At 37.3% G+C, this 21,513-nt stretch overlaps 1 protein-coding gene across 2 annotated transcripts in view; it reads right to left on the bottom strand.

Moving 5' to 3' along the window:
• The window catches only part of LOC127455601 (disintegrin and metalloproteinase domain-containing protein 12-like), a 178,533-nt gene that overhangs the window by 127,408 nt on the left and 29,612 nt on the right, over positions 1-21,513 (bottom strand). For both annotated transcript variants that reach the window (XM_051723636.1, XM_051723637.1), the window contains exons 2-3: positions 13,408-13,514; positions 9,844-9,917 (exon numbers count right to left, since the gene is read on the bottom strand). In XM_051723636.1, the coding sequence (XP_051579596.1) occupies positions 9,844-9,917; positions 13,408-13,514 (181 nt within the window). The remainder of the gene's footprint in view (positions 1-9,843; positions 9,918-13,407; positions 13,515-21,513) is intronic.

The following is a 21,513-nucleotide window of genomic DNA, read 5'->3' on the forward strand; positions in this document are numbered from 1 at the left end:
GAGGGACACCCCCCAACTAGACCTGGCGGCTCAGTGGGATAATCCCCCTTCTTTTTTAGGGAGTGGAAAAAGAGAAGGGGAAAAGAGGCCACGACTGGGTTAGGCCTGTCCCTATCTTTGGGTAGTCGACTTGTCCCCAAAAAGGGCCGTTCGACACTCATAACTGTGTCGGGGGAGGTTACGTGTCGACCTGGTGTGCTGGCTATGAGGCACACAGCAAGTCTGCCCACCACACACCACCAGTTCATGTAACACAGTTCAGCCTTGTGGCGTTTTGTATAGGGACCCCTAGTGTCACTACATCAACACCAACGTCGAGTGAGTGACAGATAGGGAACGTCGTGGTTACTGGTGTAACCTCCGTTCCCTGATGGAGGGAACGAGACGTTGGTCCCTCCTGCCACAACGCTGAACTACCCGCTGAAATGGCCGGACCTTATATCGGCTCCTCAGCGTAAAACCTGAATGAGTGGTTGCATACCAGCTCCTTTTATACCCGTATGTCCGGGGGAGTGGCATGCAAATACCACTTGCCAATTTTCATTGGCCTTTTATCAAAGACCAGAGGTGTCTCGGGCTCCCAAGAGTGACCCCTAGTGTCGCTACATCGACACCAACGTCTCGTTCCCTCCATCAGGGAACGGAGGTTACACCAGTAACCACGACGCTCTCCGCCTGTGGTTAGAAGCATAGTTCCTTGTTGTTTGCGTTGTCGACATCATTGATTTCACCGCAACTGGGGTGTGTTATATTCAGAGTTATCACCTCTATGCCCTATTCCTTTCAAATACTTCACTATCAACTTTGAGAGCTTTGGAAGGCTTATTGTGGTGTTCAAATATCACATAATTTACTTTTTAAGTTATTTTTATTGGAAATTCTGTTTGAAACGATCTTCCAGCATGACTGTCACAATTGTTCTCCCTTTGAAGTGCCCTCCGAAGGCATTATTTATGCCATTTGGAACACAGGATTGGCTTAATTTCTGCATAGAAAAGGTGAGTTATTTTATTATTTACAAGTGAATATCTTTGTTACAACATTCCCAAAGAGAAATTTCACATATAGCAATATATGTAAAACATAATATGTATGCTAGTGATTTTCACTGATATAAAAAGTTATCTGTACTGTACATATAGTATTCAATATATCTGCAGTGCTTTGAGTGTAGTGTCAGAAAATAGCTATGTCAGTGTAAAATTAATCATTCACATTTCAAAATATTACACTTTCAGATATGTAAAACATTATTTCCCAAATCACAGTTTAATTTTATATAGCCAATTTGACCAAATAAATGAACAATAACTGTAGAAATATGTACATGGCCATATATCTGATTTCTGTATGGGATTACATATCTGTGTAAGTGGTTTTGGGTTTATTGTGTCATGTTCACAGAAGTAGAATAGAATAGCATATGGAATATTCTCAGTAGGCTTTGTTATAGAAAACAAATACACAAACTTCTTGTTTGCAGCAGTCTTAATGTTTGCAGGGGAAAAAACATAGTCCAAGGTAGACAATTACACAAAATGTTTATTAACATAAGTTATGTCAGTCAGATGAAATAATAGAAAATACAGTAACCAAACTGTATTAAAACAAATTATCATAATTTGTTATTATGAATTAAATGTTCTCTGACTTCTGCTCCTGCATGATGCATTCTGCCTTGATGTAGGTTCAGAGGATCATCATCATTGGCAGCATCATCTTCATCATCATCAGCACCAGCACAAACCTCCTCCTCTTCCTCAGGAAGTTGAACATTTTCCCTGACTACAATGTTGTTGAGAATTGCAGTAACCACAACAACAGCACAGGTTTTGGAACGGTTAAGCTTCAGGCCGCTACTGGACTTTCTGATGCAGCGAAAACTTTGTTTCCACATTGCTATAGCAACTCTCCACTATAGAATATGTCCTTCCATGGGCCTGATTGAATCTTTCCTCTGCAATGGTGGCTGGATGCTGCACAGGTGTCAAGAGGACATTCACTGTCTCCCAGCAGTCAGCTGTCACCAAATTGCTGAATTGGCCCACTTAAAACAGTCATGTGTGCTTCCAGGCTATTTTGCCACAATGTCAGTGAAGACCCCCAGGTGATCACACACTACTTGAACATTAATGGCCGGATAGCCCTTCCTGCAAATGTACAAGGGCTCATTCACCACAGGACTTTCCATTGGGATAAGGGTGCCATCGATGATGCCAATCACTTTGGGAATGTTGGCAATATTATGGAACTGTTGATTGGCCCACTGGATTTCTTGAGGAGGAAGTCAGCATGGTGTTCATAAGCTGTAACAGCAAAGGTGTTACTGCTGTCACAGCCTTGCTGACCGAAGACTTGCTAAGCCACAGGCCATCACCAACCATCTCCATAAAAATTCCCAAAGCATAATCGCACAGTGCAGCTAAGAACTGCATTGCTGGACTTAAGGCATAGTTTCTTCTTGTGGCCCTCTCAAGGATCTTGGCCCTTGGAAGCCTGAATATTCTTATGATGTCATCATTGGATAGAGAGTCAAGCGGGGTGAACATTGTCCTTTTGTAGGCATTTATTTACACCGCCTTCTGTGCTCAAGCTGTAGAATTCTTTGTAAGCTGCCATTGTTGAGCATTTGAAACACGCATAAATACTGTTTTTATTAGTTCATTAGTACACCTGCTACTGATGTACCTGAGGGATGGATAGAAACACCTTTGTGGCTAATAATTATTATAAATGAACTAGCTAAACATGAGTGATTCATCAATGATTTGTGACAGTAATAAGGAACAGTTTAATTTGATTTTCATGTTTCTCACATTATAATTCTATTCATCTGTTAATTGATTATTGGTTTTATAATATGCTGTTTTCATGCTGTTTTTTCATAGTTTTCATGCTGTGGCTTGGGAGGAATGAGAAGTAAGCCTCTCTTGAGATTTGTATGAGGATTTTAACTTTCTGAATTTTAATCTGTTATAGAAAAACATTTAAACGAACAAAGGAAAACCTTCGATTCAGTTGATATTTGCAATTCATCACGTTAAAAGAAATAGGTAGCCAGAAGGCAATATTTTTACGTAAAACAGCCAAATAAATAAATAAATAAATTGTTTAAGCAAACTCATGGTGGAGCCATGAGAGGCTCGACAAGGGCAGGCGGAGACGAGGGAGGCTCGACGAGTTTAGGCGGAGCCAGGAGAGGCTCAAAGGGCGGAGCCATGGGAGGCTTGATGAGGGAAGGCTCCAGGGCCACCGAGGTTGGGGAGAAAGTGGTCTCCAATGATGGGGTTCGGAGACCACTGGAACCACAGTGCCCCCCCGAAAATTCCTCTAGGGCTGGAGCTGGCTCTGGGATGAACGAGGCTTGCAATGCTGGCCCGTTGGCCGTGGCAGGCGTGGGCATTGGCTTGTTGGCCGTGGTAGGCGGCCGGGAGCAAGGGGCCGTGGGACATTCTCTGTGGGGGGTGTATTAATGTCCTCATCCTCTTTCCCTAAAGTAAAAGATGATCCACATAGTTTAAGATCCGCATCCACATACTCACAATGTCCATCGAGGACCCGCCTGAGGCATCTGTGTCTTTAACGCTCCATTCAGACCGGCTCTGTAGAAGGAAATCAGAGTGCAGTCATCATAATGTACCACATTTGCCAGCTGCAGGAACTCACAGACATGATCTTCCAATGGCCGGTCCCCTTGGGTGAGGAGGAGAATTTGGACAGCCACTAGATCCATTTGTGAGGTCAGTTATTCTGTCACGATTAGCGGAGATGAGAGACGGTGGATCTAAATGCAGGCTTTTTAATGGAGATGATGAATATGTTTCAAACAACGCGGAGTAATGCAAAGAACCAAATAGTAACATTCATAAATAAAGAACAACAATCACAAGATCATACCAGGAAACATAAGAACTGACAAAGAACAAGAGAATATGAGGGCAAATAAATACACAGACTAAATGAGGAAGATGGCAAACTCCTGTGAAACAATGATGGGAGACAATCAGGAAATAATTAACACAGACAAGGTAAACTTTCAAACTAAGAGTCCTAGAAGGTGTCAACATAAAAGTCTTAGGAACTGAAAGGTGACAAACTGTGAAAATCCCGTTGTTTAGTTGTTTAAAACATCTTTTTACCTCTGAATGAAGAACAAAAGAAGAATTTCTCTGGAAGTATATAGGGTCACAAAGAGGTGGTCATGTAAAACTAAATTATGAGTGGTTGTGGTGTAAGAAACTTTTGAGTAATATTATAAGTGGACTTCAGACAAAGTCTGTTATTAAATCTTTATTTACATAAACACTCAGAAGCCTGTCTTTATACTGCATACCACATGGATATGCATTTTGCCTCAATGCACTGCCATAGTCTTCTTGAGACAACCACAAAATGATCACACGGGGGTTTCTGGTACACTAGGAGTGGCCACAATATGCCGACAAGCGCAATCTCCTATCAGATATTTTTGCATCGGCTCCAGCATGTTTATCTTCCCCTGTGGTGCGAAGCGCATTGTGTCAGCAACATAGTAATCACATTTGCATAATAAGTGACGAGTGCGATTCAGAGGTTGCATTTTTTCCTTTAACATAAAATTTTTACTCCACTGATGGTTAGGTTTAGGTTTGTGAGTTAGGATGGGCAGTACAATTTATAAAATATGCATTTCTCTTCAATGTATTACAACCTGAAAACAACTCGCTTTTCTAACTCCCTTTTGGTCGTTTGACCCAGAAAATGGAGTGCACATGTGCCCATATGCCCAAAAAGAGTTCCTGCTTTGGCAGTGTTTCGCATTTCGGTAAACACAGACCAATTTTCGCTAAAGAAAAGACAACCTACTGTTTCCGATTTCACTGTGGAATCAGTCTGCTCCTTAAGAGAGTTGAGCAAATTAAGCAAAGCAAAGCAGCAACTTCACTTCACTTGGCAGCTGCTGATTAGAGGTTATCTACAATACAGTGCTTTTTTCATATCTCTGACTCTCTGACAGTCAACTCTGAAGCCTCAATCATCATTGAATACAGTCCTTTTAGTCTGGAAATCCTTTAGATGAGCAGTCAATGTCAGCTACATTGCTTTTTCCTGTTTATTACGAGTTCAAAAGAGTTCAAAGCAGTTGTTTAGGATGTTGTATTGCTGGTTTGTGGTAAGGGAATAAAATCCATGGGGTAAAGAACAATAAATATCAAAAGAATTAATCAGAAAATTAGTTCAGGGTGAGGGTAGACAAATTATTGTGGTGTCAAGGAGAAATGGGATCTATCAAAGCTCTTTTATCAAATGTACTGTCGGAACAGCTAGAGTGAATAAATTAGAGCCACAGTTTAAAAACAAGGTACATATTCAAAACTGACTGTTTTATTTGTTGAGGTGTCACTACTTGTTTATCCTGAAAATTTGCAGTGAATATCCTTGCATGTGTGAAAATGCTTTCAATATCTGATTTAAAAAAAAAAAAAATGTAAGGCCATGTAAAACACTTTGATAACACTTTATAATAACTTTCATTAATAAATCATCAACAAACATTGTAAAACAGATCATTAGTTAATGTATAATCAAATAGTTATAAATAGGAGATAATGCACTTGTTAATGTTTACTAATGAATTTTACGAACATTAACAAATGATCTGTTAAGCATTATGTAATGTAAATTCAATACCTTCACCTTTTCAAGGTGTTTTATGGACAGCCATATATTCTGAGATTTTGTTGAAGAGCAGAATCCCTCCGCCTATGATTTAGAAAAACTCAGATGTCTAAGTTGTCTGAAGCCTCACATATCAAGTTTGAAGGTCTTTAAACATGTTTGTGTGTGATTGTGCATGTTGCTGAAGGAATTCTCATTATCTCTGTCTTGCAACCATGCAGAATCACTGGGGGTCTCTGATGGTCCATTGGTAATAGTGTGTTTCTCTTGGACTTTCAGTAGTCCAAAATAACTTTCATTAATAAATCATGAACAAACATTGTACAATGCTTAACAGATCAGTTAATGTATATTCAAATAGTTTGAAATAGGAGATTATTTTCTTGTTAATATTTACTTGTGAATTTAACGAACATTAACAAATGATCTGTTAAGCATTATGTAATGTAAATTCAAATACTTAGAAATGTTATTAAACTATCACTCCTGTATGGCCTTGCAGTTTTCAACATCTACAAATGTTTTCAACACTGTTCATATTTACAAATTATTCATTAATGTCTGGCAAATTAGTAACCAATGTCTGTAAAGGCCACACTGTTGCTATTTGTTTGTTGAAGTATGTATGCATGCTTTTACGTACACATCTTTACAAATAATTTATTAATTATATATTTTATTATTTTTGCAGTACCCAATCTAAAGTTTAAACTATTCATCCATTTTCTCAATGACTGTAAACACTTGCCTAGTTTCCATCCACTTTTCGCAGTAATTTGTTATCAACAAAGTGAAAATGCGTAAAAAATGTTTTGCGAAATTTGCCGTCTTCTGCCTGTTTCCATTCAAATGGCCTTTTATTGATAAAAATGGTGTGTGTGATGACGTCATGCTTAAAAAAAAAACACTTTGGCGCATAAGTTTTGGTTTATTGCAAAATAAATCTATCCTTAAGCCGTTTCCATACAGGAATGTGTGTATATCACTAATTGTGTACTTTTCGCCTCCCAGATGTCCCTAATTTTTTTTCCCCGAAATGTTGGTTAAATGGGGAGAGTATTGAGACAATTCATTGAAATTAGCCAGCTTACTGTCATTTTAATTTCTCAAATAAATGCAATCTGAAGATGAGGAATTGCAATCAAAAAGGAGCAGTTGCCCTTCTGATTGGACTGTAATATTGGTCCTGATGTTGCGTCTATCGCAGATTGCCACCGGTTCCGACCCAAAAGCGAATCGTCATGTGCCTGTTCAAGCTGGCAACCTGCACCAAGTAGTGGGGGAAACTTTCAGTCTTAGTATAAGGACCATCCATTGATGTGTATATGCTGTGTGCACAGCTATTAAGGAAAAATTGATGTGGTGTAATATCAGGGTTTACATATGATACATTCCTGATATTCAATTGGCTATTTTGAACAATCATCTAATCTACAGCATTGCCATCACAACTACATTATGTCCCGTAACTTTTAACGACCAGCTAAACTTGATTGTCATCTAAAATAAATTTTTGTGTCATAATGCAATTTACATTTTCTGAAGAAGCTCAGCAAATGCGATCCGAGGTAAAGAGAGTAGATTTAAAATATATAAAAGTTTTAAAATGTTCAAAAGCTCATTTTCTGAAAGTGAACTCGGCATTGGACAGATAGTTCTGATAGTTTATATTCTTGAAAAAAGTGTAGAACATTCTGAGAATGTCATTCAGCTGACTTTTTTCATCTACAGAACAGGGTAAGGCTAATTTAAGTTTGTGTAAAGAAAAGGCAGTTACATAGGCCTAACAATATAATTGTTTCATTTAGTAATTATTTTTTTTAATTTAATACTTTATTCGTTTGGTAATTTATTTAATTTAATACAGGGAATTTTGCCATCATTTTTTCAAAAGTAATTTAAACAATAATCTTATAGAATCGGGCTATGTTAGTGTTCCAAAAAAGCACTGAAGCTTTTCTCTAAGTATTGTGTATGTATTTTTAATGTAAAAAATCTTTGTGCACAGAAATGATATGTTTTTTGTATTGTGGGCTAATTCCATGACTGCCATCTATTATTTTGAATAACAGAAGATATTTGTGCCGGCACTCCTGGAAGTGTCATGACGCAGATGTGTTTGCAGCATCGTATCTGTGCAGGTATGCCGTTACGACCAATCCATAACAGTGTGAGTAATGCTTCACGTACAATAAATTCTAGTAAATTCTGTCATGTGACACTACATTTTAGCATTAATGTGTATTTTCTCGACAAAAAGTGTTTCCAAAACAGTTTTTGAAGTATCGACACAGAGTTTATGTACTAGAGTTAAACGGGAAAATATTATGTCGACACTTGTGAAATTTTAGAGATAATTTGCGTTTCCATCAGCTATATTGGTGTACTTTTTGATGCGCTACACTTTTTGTCGCAAAAAATAAAAATAAAAATAACCCTTAGATGGAAACGTAGTTACTGTGTCTGTGTGGCACTATACAGATTCATGTGCTTGTTTTGAGCGACCCACTTAGACCCGCCCCAACAACTTTACACAACCAATGACAAAAGTTGGATGTGGGACTATCTGTAGCAGACGAGGGGCGTAATCAGAAAGCTGTTTTGAAAACACTGTTTATTTTTGCAATTTCATTCAGTGACGCTAGTGTTGCAGGAATTACATACTTCAGCTTTAATAACACATAACAACAATAATAACAAGACATATTTTGGAAGCAACTTTACATGTCGTTTACATGTCTCAGACGCTTCACATGCAAGCAGGCGATTTTCGGCGCCCTCAAGAAAAAATCGGCCAAACTGGAAAATGTTTCGTCCGATGCCGATAATGTAAAAAGTCAGAATATCGGCCGATTCAACCACTACCTGGAACCTATATGAACACACTGAAAAGTAAAACAAGTATTCTATTTACCTTTTGCATCAACTGCCACACCACACCAGCATAAGAAGCAAGGCTGATGTAAGTCGACTTGTCTAGTGATAACAGTTGTCTTAATTCAAACACACAGACAGCTAGAGTGACAGCTGGGGCAAGACATATGTCACAGATCTGTTCCTAAACACTGGTTGAGTGTAAGAGAGATGTGTGATACAACATGAAAATGTATGTCAACCTCAGAAGAGATCAGAATTCAGAAGTGTGATCCTGCTAGATACATACTGTACATACAAAAATACAGTGTGACTGAGCATCATGTTTGTGATGATTTAGAAGCAGAGATGGGAGGGTTACTTTGATACTGTAATCCATAATAAATTACTAATTACTTACGAATTAATGTAATCCATAATCAATAATGTAATTCAAATATCACAATTAAAGTAACATAAGTAACATAATTTGATGTTTTCTTCATGCAAATGATAACTTTTTCGACCTAGTATTTTTTTATATATGTCATGTGTATTTTGTTGGTTCATGTTTTTCATGTCTTTTATTTTGAAATATCTAGTTCCTGTTTCATGTCATGTGGTTCCCTTGTCATGTGATTTCATGTTTCCCTCCATGTTCATGTGTCTTTTTTTCATTGGTTGATTGTCTTGTTATCTTGTTTAGAGTTCTTAGTGTTTATTGGATATCCTTGTCACGTGTTCTCCCATGCTCATGTGTTTAACCCTCATGTTTTCCATTGTCCATTGTCAGGTATTGATTGTTTGTAACTTTGGTTGTGTATTCAAGTTTATGCCAAGTCTAGTTATGCCAAGCCAAGTTTATGTTATGTCAAGTTCATGTTTATGTTTATTTATGATTGTAGTTAGGGTTTTGGATACACTGCTGGAATAAATTTGCACTTGGGTTCTTTACTTCTTCGTCATCGTCTTTGTCATTGCCAGTGCCAGTAACAACGTTACAATATAAATGTAACAATATTTTTTTTGTTTTGTTTCCTAATTACATAATGCTGTTACAAGATTCTGTTACCCCCCCAGGCCTGTTTGTTAGTCAGGAGAGTTGTGTATGTTGTGAAGGAGACTTACATTTACATTTATTAATTTGGCAGACGCTTTTATCCAATGCAACTTACAGAAGAGGAATAATACATCTTAAGCAATTCATCTTAAGGAGACAGCAGTATGAAAATTGCTGCATTACAAAGTTTCACTAGCATCAGATTAGAAGTATCCAAGACAAATTAGAGTGCAACAAGAATATATTATTATTTTTTAATTTTTTTAACTTACTGGTTTTTCTCTACAGACAAAATCAGCTGCTTTCCTTCTGTTTGGATCAGGATGCACAGTGAAGCAGGAGGAGTCTAAAAAAGAAAAACAAACACCTCATGTCCTGTTTTCCTGTTTCAGACAATTTAAAATAAACCCTATACCACCCCCACAAACACACACAGCATTCACACCTTTGTACATCAAGATCAAGCACAGCATGCAGAGCCACAGAGCCAAAAGGAAGTCTACTAACTGTCATTTTACACATCATAATGTGCCAAGCACTCTGTGTACTGAACTAGCCTTACCACACACGAACATTTGTAGACACACAAATAACCTTTTAGAGTAAACCGAATGTTCATAAATATTGGTAAACAAGCATTGCTTTTACAGGTTAGAGCTATGTGCTGTAACTATTTTCTTTTATTTCCAAATCCAGTGTTGTACAATGTACAACTATGTTCACTTACAAAAAAAATAAATAAAAAATGGTATAACCATGATCTTTTGGACATGGTACCATTATAATACCATGTTTTATTGTGACACGGTTCCATGATATTACCATGTTTTTCTGAACATGGTAGCATAATACCATATTTTATTGGGATATGGTATAGTGGTATTACCATGTTTTTTGTACCTGGTAGTATTTTACTGTAATAAAATGTTTTTTGGACATGTCACCATTACAATACCATGTTTTTTTAGGACATGGTTCCATTTTAATACCAGGTTTTACTGGAACATGTTGTCATGCTATTACCATGTGTTTCTTCTTTCTTTTGGACACGATACCACTGAAAAACCATGTTTTATTGGATCATGTTATCAAGCTATTATTTTTATTTTATTTATTTTTTTGGATATGGTACCGTGTTTTATTGAGTCATGTTATCAAGCTATTAATTATTTATTTTGATTTTTGATTTTTTTGGACATGGTACCATTTTAATGTCATGTTTTATTGGGACATATTATCATGTTATCAAAAACATGGGACATGTTTTTCTGCTTTTTCACATTGTACCATTTTAATACTGTGTTTATTAGGACATATTATTATGCTTTTTCCATGTTTTTTTAGACATGGTATCATTATACTGTAAGACTATGTTTAATTGGGACATGATATCAATGTACAGTAATAATATCATTTTTATATGTACCAAATATATGTATGTATGGTATATTAATTTAATAATTAAACAAGTACCATGGTATACAGTATACCAAAGTATCAGGGTATTATCATCTGATACCATCACTGTACCATACAGTAGCACTTTTATGCAAGTGCTGGAAATATTTATATGTATAAAAAATTATTTGACAGTTAACATAAAAAATTGCTTGTTACATCTAAATTAACTGGTTTTATATGAAATATTATTTAATATGATTGAATCAACCTGACTACATTATTTTACACAAACAAAAATCATTTTTTAAAGTTAGACCAAGTAGACATGCACTGCACAATTCTAAACACAAGAGTCTTTAAAGGAATATTCCGGGTTCAATACAAGTTAAGAACAGTTGATAGCATTTGTGGCATAATATTGATTACCACAAAAATTTATTTTGATTCGTCCCTCCTTTTCTTTAAAAAAAGCAAAAATCTTGGTTCCAGTAAGGCACTTACAGCATAATGGTAGTGAATGGGGGCCAATTTTTGAACATTAAAATACTCACTGTTTCAAAAGTATATCCACAAGACATAAACAATATGCATGTAAAAATGTATTTTAGAGTGTTAAAATCACTTACTAACCTTTTCTGTGTAAAGCTATAGACAATTTTACAACTTTGTAACCATGACGATGTAATGTCAGCAAACCCTAAAACCTTAAAATGACTGTAGAAAATTACGATTTAAGCAACTTTACAGATAAAATAATACACAAGTTTTGACAGAAGAATTACTGTGTGCTGTTATAAAATTATAAGCTTCACATTTCTGTGTTTAAACCCTTCACAAATTGACCACATTCACTTTCATTGACCCCATTCACTTCCATTGTAAGTGCCTCACTGAAACTCAGATTTTTGCTTTTTTAAAGAAAAGGAGGGACGAGTCAAAACTAATTTTTGCGGTAATCAATATTATGCCACAAATGCTGTCGATTGAGCTTAACTTGTATTGAACCCAGAACATTCCTTTCATTAATAAATGTGAATGGTGTGTCTATACACTGAAAACATAGACAAACTTAACTCATATACAAAAAATATTTCTTAATAAATTTTTATCATTCATGAGCAGATATTTTCCCTTAGTAAGCAGCGGAGACAGCATATCTTCTTCCATTACTCCTGCTTTAGTGAAATGGGTTTGGACCATCAGTCGAGCCACTCAGGGTGCAGGCCGACAGCTCTGTTATTTTGCAGAGGATTTCCTGTCTGAAATTCACTACCTTCCCTGCAATCTCTTACTACACCTGCAAATGTTTAATCGCAATCACCTTGGAAAGAAAAGCTAGCTACTAAGCCAACTACTCAATAGCACTGCATTTTCATGACTTAAAGGAATAGTTCACTCAAAAATTATAATTCTGTCATCAATGAATTGTGAGTAAATCAGTCATTGATGAGCTTGTCACATTAAGTGATCAAAGACTGTAGAAATCGTGTACAAATTTTGTGTCAGGCGGTTAACCTAAAAAAATGTTCTACTGTAAATGAACTGGTTTGATTCAAGTAAAAAAATATTATTGGATATATTTTAGTCAACCTTATTACATTAAACTACAACACATTTTAAGGGTTAGGTCAGTTGCACCGGTCTTTACAGAACTTTTCCCCTATAAATCACTAAAAAGATTCCCAAAATGTCAGACTCTCCCAATGACAGTTACAGTATGGAAAAGCCTTGGGTGTTGCAAAGCCTCCAATCACACATGATATCACTGCATCAACTGTCAAATGGGCAGTTAAATGGCCTGTTTGTGCCATGCGAAGAGCTGTTGAGCCAGAGTCACATATTGCTCTGTGCTACAGAAGAAGTTTGTAATAGTCATTGAAGCTCGGGTAACAGGGTGCAGAGAGTGGAATCAATTAAGACTTAACGACGAAGGCCTTGTGACTCTTTGCCAAAATGTTGCCATGGCTTCAGGCGGTTAATCTAATCTAATGTATTCCAAAACAGTTTTCAAGATTCATCACCTCATCACTCAGCCTTTTTGCCTCTGGTGCTATTTGGCAGCAAGGCCTTTCACTCATGACATAAATTACTCTTTTACAGCAAAAATGATACTAAATATGAGAGTCATACATTGTGAACTAATTTGTACTGCAGTCTTACTGCTACACCATCATGAACCAAAGAAATTGGTGGCACAAATTAAGAGAGTGAAGGGTATTTTATCCTGAACTTCACTGAAGACAATTCAGTATACTCTTCATGTTAATATGCAGTATAAATTCAATAAAAATAATACATTCACAAGCAGCACCAATCAACTGTCAGAGCGCTAACGGCAACACAATATCATGACGGATATGCAAATGACTTTCTAACAGCTCAGAAAGAAATAAGTGAACACAAGTGCAGCCACAATATGTAGTGCTCTGTCTTACCCTGGAGCGGAGCCAGCTTATTGGTCGCTGTTCAGTTCCTTCCAGCAGTAGTGGTACAATGATCTGGTAGTGTTCCAGTTTGGTGAGAGAACTTTTCAATCTCCTCTCTGCGACAAATGATAAAAAAAAATCCAACAGTTAGTGCTGTAGAAGGATGATCTGGGTACCAGAGACACAACATAGCAAAGCTTAGCTCAAAACACTTAAAAGCAAAGTTATACTGGACTATGAAAATTAATGTAGGGTGTTGAAGAGTATTTTGAATGAATGTCTTCATCTGACATCCGTATATGCATGGACTTAAACAAAGACTATTTAGCAGAGACGGGACACTTCTGTTAAAATGGATGGGAAAACTGGAAAGCCCAATGGTCAACGAAAGTCTATAAAAAGATTTAAAAGGTAAAAGAGCCAATCACCTTTGAGATACAGACATTGCATGTCAATCAACTCGAGAACGCGCATGCACATAAGCTACACAAATCAGGGAAATTGCGGGGTTTTTTATCGTAATCTAAGGGCAAAAAAGTACAATTTATGATATCAGTGTTGTCAGATTTTACTGCTGATTTGAAATATGTTCTTTGATCGTAATCTTGACCAAACATTTTGGAGATGCACTTTCATGACTGGAAATTACTGCTAGAACATACACAGACATTCAGGGCCCTATTTTAAGTGCGCACGTGCTATGCACAGCGCAAATCCTTAACTCATAAGCACAAAGTCAATGGGTATGGCCATGAAATATTGGTATTTTCATGCAAAAGTGCCTACACTTTTTTGCCGAAATCGCGCGTGCAAGGCACTAATCGGGTCAACGGAGGTTCTTCTCCTGCACCGTCTCCGTCCTATTATACAGTCCATTCCCTGTCAAGCAACCAGCGATATAAACAAAGCCATACATTCATAAGAAGTTGGTAGTGTAAATGGACTGTATTCAATGACTTGGAAGAATAAAAATATGGATTTGCATTATTTTGTGCGTCTTTGTTAAATGGGACACATTCCTTTAATACGCAAGGAAAATTTTGTTCAGGATATTGATGGAGGCTCCGTTAAATTACAGAGAATGTAAGTATTATTAATTTTCATCTACTGACACACAAATCATGGCTAGTATTAACGCACTTCACTTCTACCGGTCAACATTGATTTTGAAAAATTTAATTCATTTATTGAAACACAAAAATTTTACCAAAAATATTTCTAAATTCAAATTTCACTTCAAACGAATCCAAATATTTTACTCTCTCCTTCCACCAGCTCCTTTTGCAGTGACTTAAATATAACAACAACAATAATAATAATAATAATAATAATAACTGAAAAAATAAACCATGACATCTAGAAAATGTAACACAAATCTCATATTTTTTTTGATTTATCAAACGGCTTCAACAGAGATGTCAAGGAAATTATTTGTACTTTCAGAACTTGGACATTAACTTTATTACCTTACTGGTGAAATCTCCAAACTGCAAATACAGGAACTGAATTTGGACTTTGCACTAAGTTAAGAGGTGGTATTGAAATGTCTTAGCACAACGACCAAATTCTTAGGAAAATTGCAAATTGCGCTTCGCGCCACTTCATTACATACAATACACCCACAGTTTGTGCGCCTACACCCACAGTAGCGCAAACACTCTAACCCACGGCCATTTGTGCTTTGCGCTGTTATGATAATTGCACTTAGAATTAGCACTCTCACGAAAACTGGATAAGATGTTGTGCACGGTAGTAGCGTGTTGTGCTGCACTTTGTGCACTCACGAAAATAAAGCCTCTGACTAATTACTCGAGTACTTGTCGAGTACTCGAGGGGCGATTACATGTTCATAACTGTATATATAATAACATGTCTGACAAACGTCTATGGCTGCTGCATTCTGCCTTGTTGTTCCAGTGTATCGTCTATTCATTATTATAGGCATAGGCAACAGTATAGGCTGTTATAAAATAATGTTACAAAATGTACAAAAGATTCAAAATATATTGCATCATATTTTATCATTATGTGAAGATTCGCTGTCCAACTCTGAAAGAATGTGCCCAACGCACGACTGTCTGTTCTTCCTTCAGGTTACCGTAGTAATCTTAGTAAGCACGCACCAGTTTTTTTAGTGACTGTCTGAATCATCTATTTTCAAATAACAGGAGCCATTGCGTTTTTAATATGCGTGTTAAATTGAAGTTCAGTTTGAAGACGCTGCATTGCGTTCCATTTAGCTGCGCTCTGTCTAGCTCTGTCTAGCTGTTTGAAACACTCGCATACTGTATATGCGTTGCTTCAGCGCGTTGAATCCACTGCCGCATGTGCCTGGTGTGTGTGTGTGTGTGTGTCCCCAAATGTTCACTCTTGTGAGGAAAGCCGCGATTCTCTGTACTGTCATTGCTGTGATTCATGAAGTGTTCCATTCAACTCGGAGAGTCTGAATTTCCACCTTTCAACTGGGGAGAGTGCAACAGAATGACACTTTATATTGGACATCTAACTTGGAAACTCGTGCAGAAATCTTCAAATCCAATTTCGTCATGTTACCTCACATAGGGCAGGGAGGTTTACAGTCAGTGACAAACATTTACTTTTATTAAATAATATCCATTAATGAGTCAAAATTCTTACATGAAATTATAATAAAACGTGTTTAGCAAACGTTTTGCAGAGACAGGCGTTCAAAACACAGTTAATTACTCTCTTTTGATTATCGTAACCATAGTATTGCATTGTTGTATCAATTTGGTTGCTATGAGACGTTTCTGACAATCAATGTGCCCCTCAAAACCACAATGTAATTAATCTCAAAATTAAAAATAAGCTCTCTCTTTGTTTGTGTGTTTAGTTGTCAGGTAATTGTCACTGGATTTCGAATTAAGTGAAAAGTCACATCATGCGTAATCACTATCGATCATCGTTTTCATGATCGGTCATTGCTGCCATGTCCAAGTACCCGAGTACTCGAGTACTCGTGCCCAACCCTACCATGTAGTAGATCTAGACAGGTGAAGCTGGGGTGGAGGTGGGTTTCAGAGAAAAAACTATTACAGTGCACTGGAATGAAACCGGCTTATCTGCAAAACTGAGCTTTTTAAATGTTAGACAATAAGAGAAATGCAAGTTGATTGGCTACCCAATTTCATGTCAAAGAACCAATCAGCCTACACCATGTGAGCCGATTAGCTTAACATATCACATGTGAGCTAGCCGGTTGGATAACTGATAACAAGTTCAATGAACCTTTCAGCTTGCTCCACATAGAGTTGCATGGCTGAACTTTGGTAATTCAGGTTGATTCAGTGATGTTAAATAATGTTTTTTGACATTAATAAAACCAGTTAATTTAGATGTCACAACATGAAGCACATTTTAGGTTAACATTTTCTACAGTGTAGCATTTTTCACTAGTGAAAAATTATTTGCTAAGTTTTTAATTGCAAATTATATGTGACATATTCTAATATTTTGAGTCAGAAGTTGCAGGGCCGTGTGTGTAGAAACACAATATTAGGTCAAAAAATCAATAAGAAGGGTTTATGACAGCAAATATTTAAATGAATACAGGTGCTGGTCATATAATTAGAATATCATCAAAAAGTTGATTTATTTCACTAATTCCATTCAAAAAGTGAAACTTGTATATTATATTCATTCATTACACACAGACTGATATATTTCAAATGTTTATTTCTTTTAATTTTGATGATTATAACTGACAACTAAGGAAAATCCCAAATTCAGTATCTCAGAAAATTAGAATATTACTTAAGACCAATACAAAGAAAGGATTTTTAGAAATCTTGGCCAGCTGAAAAGTATGAACATGAAAAGTATGAGCATGTACAGCACTCAATACTTAGTTGGGGCTCCTTTTGCCTGAATTACTGCAGCAATGCGGCGTGGCATGGAGTCGATCAGTCTGTGGCACTGCTCAGGTGTTATGAGAGCCCAGGTTGCTCTGATAGTGGCCTTCAGCTCTTCTGCATTGTTGGGTCTGGCATATCGCATCTTCCTCTTCACAATACCCCATAGATTTTCTATGGGGTTAAGGTCAGGCGAGTTTGCTGGCCAATTAAGAACAGGGATACCATGGTCCTTAAACCAGATACTGGTTGCTTTGGCACTGTGTGCAGGTGCCAAGTCCTGTTGGAAAATGAAATCTGCATCTCCATAAAGTTGGTCAGCAGCAGGAAGCATGAAGTGCTCTAAAACTTCCTGGTATACGGCTGCGTTGACCTTGGACCTCAGAAAACACAGTGGACCAACACCAGCAGATGACATGGCACCCCAAACCATCACTGACTGTGGAAACTTTATACTGGACCTCAAGCAACGTGGATTGTGTGCCTCTCCTCTCTTCCTCCAGACTCTGGGACCCTGATTTCCAAAGGAAATGCAAAATTTACTTTCATCAGAGAACATAACTTTGGACCACTCAGCAGCAGTCCAGTCCTTTTTGTCTTTAGCCCAGGCGAGACACTTCTGACGCTGTCTGTTGTTCAAGAGTGGCTTGACACAAGGAATGCAACAGCTGAAACCCATGTCTTGCATACGTCTGTGCGTAGTGGTTCTTGAAGCACTGACTCCAGCTGCAGTCCACTCTTTGTGAATCTCCCCCACATTTTTGAATGGGTTTTGTTTCACAATCCTCTCCAGGGTGTGGTTATCCCTATTGCTTGTACACTTTTTTCTACCACATCTTTTCCTTCCCTTCGCCTCTCTGTTAATGTGCTTGGACACAGAGCTCTGTGAACAGCCAGACTCTTTTGCAATGACCTTTTGTGTCTTGCCCTCCTTGTGCAACGTGTCAATGGTCGTCTTTTGGACAACTGTCAAGTCAGCAGTCTTCCCCATGATTGTGTAGCGTACAGAACTAGACTGAGAGACCATTTAAAGGCCTTTGCAGGTGTTTTGAGTTAATTAGCTGATTAGAGTGTGGCACCAGGTGTCTTCAATATTGAACCTTTTCACAATATTCTAATTTTCTGAGATACTGAATTTGGGATTTTCCTTAGTTGTCAGTTATAATCATCAAAATTAAAAGAAATAAACATTTGAAATATATCAGTCTGTGTGTAATGAATGAATATAATATACAAGTTTCACTTTTTGAATGGAATTAGTGAAATAAATCAACTTTTTGATGATATTCTAATTATATGACCAGCACCTGTATATCTAAGCAACGGTTTGGAGAAAAACACAATATTTATCTAACTTTCACTTCAGTGCAAAATGAATTTATGGGTCAAAGTGACTCAAAATGATAGAGCACACCAATTTGAGAGAAAACTTAAATTGAAAATATGATTTTCAGACTTTTTAAATATTTGGTTCATCCCTGTTTTGCTTTAACGACAGCATACACTTGAGCTGGCATGGATTCCACAAGTGCAAAACCTGATGATCCATATTATCCCAGCATGATTTGAGAATGTTCCAAAGAGCATCTTGTGTGCTTCACAAGCTATGTTTCCATCCAAGCTGTGAATTTAATTCATGCAGGAAACCAAAATACTGCAAAACATTCTGTGAATAAAGCTGTGTTTCCATCCCATGTGTTCAAAAGAACAAAATCATCACTTCCGGAGAAACTGTAGTCAATGTGACTCTTTTATTAATTAAAATCTCACGGTTTGGAACATGCAGACAAAACAATCTAGAAGAACTTGTCTCATGTGTGGGAGTGACAGCGCATCACACAGTTCTGGGAGCACTATGTGTGTACGTTCCTGCTTCCTTATATTATAGATCCGCACGGCAAAGAATATTTTTCAAAAGTGTCAATAAACCTGCTCTTCAGCACAGTTCTAGTTTGTATTAGACTTATTTGCTCTGAAAACTCTTTGCAGGCTTTGGATTTTCTAGACAATGTTTTTTCAGGATGACCAGAGCAACATTATGATACAAAATTCACATGCAATGATTGGTCCTCTGGTTAGTCCAGTTAATAATTAATTATTCAGTTACATGACTTTTTTGATGCACATCTTGTATTCCTGATAAATTCAACAGGAGTTTATTCAGTAAATGTTTTTCCATCATAGCTTATGCACATTTCTTCTTACTGAATAAAAATTTGTATCCACCTCAAGCAGGCGAATACATTTTAATGCACATTTTGGAGATTTTTTTTCACATCTTGGTGTTTCCATCCAGCGGCTTTTATGCGATATCCCAGAATACGCATATAAATACGTGGATGGAAACCCAGCTACTGGGAGCAAGGAAATCTGACCTTTCGTTCAAAGGTCACAAATTTGCTTTCATTTGAGTAGTGACCAAGAAATAGTAGTGTTTCCTCTTCATTTTATGTAAAAACACTGATTTTTTAGTTGTCTCAGACTTAGGACCCCACTGTACATTTCATTCTTTGTCTCACAAGACTAATGATTAACTCTTCTTGATTTGTGTGCATGTTTCATGAGGGTAGTTTCATCATTACTTCAGTCTAAATCAAAAAGCTTCTCTCTCTCTCTCCTCAGTGAAAGCATTGTGCCCCCACAGGGCCAACATGTTCCATCCTCAGCTAAACCTCAACACTACAGCATCCATTATGAATGAGGGGGATAGACATAGAAAGAGAGAAAGGAGGGTGTAAGAGAGAGAGACACACAATAAAGCAATGTTGAGAAATATAATTTTAAGAGTGTCAGAAAGCAGGGGAGAGACAGCACAACAACTCTCTAAGGGCCGAAAGCCTTCCTGTCTTTTTGCTTTCTCTCCCTCACTGCGAAACACTCAAATGCAAAAATACACACACATCTAAACAAACACAAATTCTGGTGCAGTCAAAACAACCTGGAGCTGAACATGCTCAAAACAGTGGAGATGATAGTGGACTTTAAGAGGAACACCCCAACATTTACCCCGCTCAACGTTCTAAACAGCACTGTGGTAGCAGTGGATTCATTCAGGTTCCTGGGCCCTACCATCTCACAGAACCTGAAGTGGGAGACTCACTTTGACTCCATTGTGAAAAAGGCCCAGCAGAGGTTGTAATTCCTTCGCCAGTTGAGGAAGTTCAACCTGTCACAGGCGCTGCTGATACAGTTCTACTCAGCAGTCACTGAATCTGTCCTCTGCACTTCAATTACTGTCTGGTTTGTTTCAGCTACGAAATCGGACATCAGAAGACTACAAAGGACAGTTCGGACTGCTGAGTGGATTATTGGTTGCCCCCTGCCCTCCCTTCAAGAACTATACACATCCAGATTGAGGAAAAGGGCTGGAAAAATCACTCTGGACCCCACTCACCCAGCCCACTACCTTTTTGAGATGTTGCTTTCTGGCCAGTGATACAGAGCACTGAGAACCAGAACCGTCAGGCACAAGAAACATTTTTTCCCTCAGCCTATCCATCTCATGAACAGTTAAAACTGCCCCATTGTGCAATAATTATGTGAAATACACAGCTGTCAATTTATATTTATCAACATATCCTACCTCTTCTGCCATTACATTCCCTTGCACTATCTGTATATAACAGATTTGTATTTGTTAGTTTTTTTGTCTTATTGTGTATTTCTATATATACTTACATTTTATATTCGCTTTTTATTTTTATTCTATTTATTTTATGATCTCTGTCTTGTTATTGTATTTTTTTGTGCTCTGGAAGTTTCTGTCACCAAGACAAATTCCTTGTATGTGCTAGCATACTTCTGAACTAAAGTTCATTCTGGTACTGATTCTGATTAATATGCAGACTTAAAAAAAAAAAAAAAAAAAGATTCCAGTCAATCTGTTTTTATAAAAAAAATTTAGTGCTAAGGTACTTTTTTATATTTGTTATATTGATTTATTACACAGCTCTCTGGAATACTTGATTCTGATTTGTCAGTCGCAGAATTCTGCGGTCAACTAGTTTTTGCATAATGACCGCTAAAATGTATAATTGACAGTTGTCCCTGGAAACCAGTTTTCTAGCTGTGCTATTTTCATGTCTCTTGTATAACTGATTAGTCTCTATTCTCCCTAAGTAGAATAATGTCAACTCAATTATATATTTCAGGCCCTATTTAAGAAGCCGTCCATCTTAAACACAGTTCTATACAATACATCATACAAGCAGAGTCAGTGGGCATGGCCAGTGGTGTAACTTGG

This window comes from Myxocyprinus asiaticus, chromosome 17 (assembly GCF_019703515.2).
Source record: "Myxocyprinus asiaticus isolate MX2 ecotype Aquarium Trade chromosome 17, UBuf_Myxa_2, whole genome shotgun sequence".
NCBI classification, from domain to species: Eukaryota; Metazoa; Chordata; class Actinopteri; order Cypriniformes; family Catostomidae; genus Myxocyprinus; species Myxocyprinus asiaticus.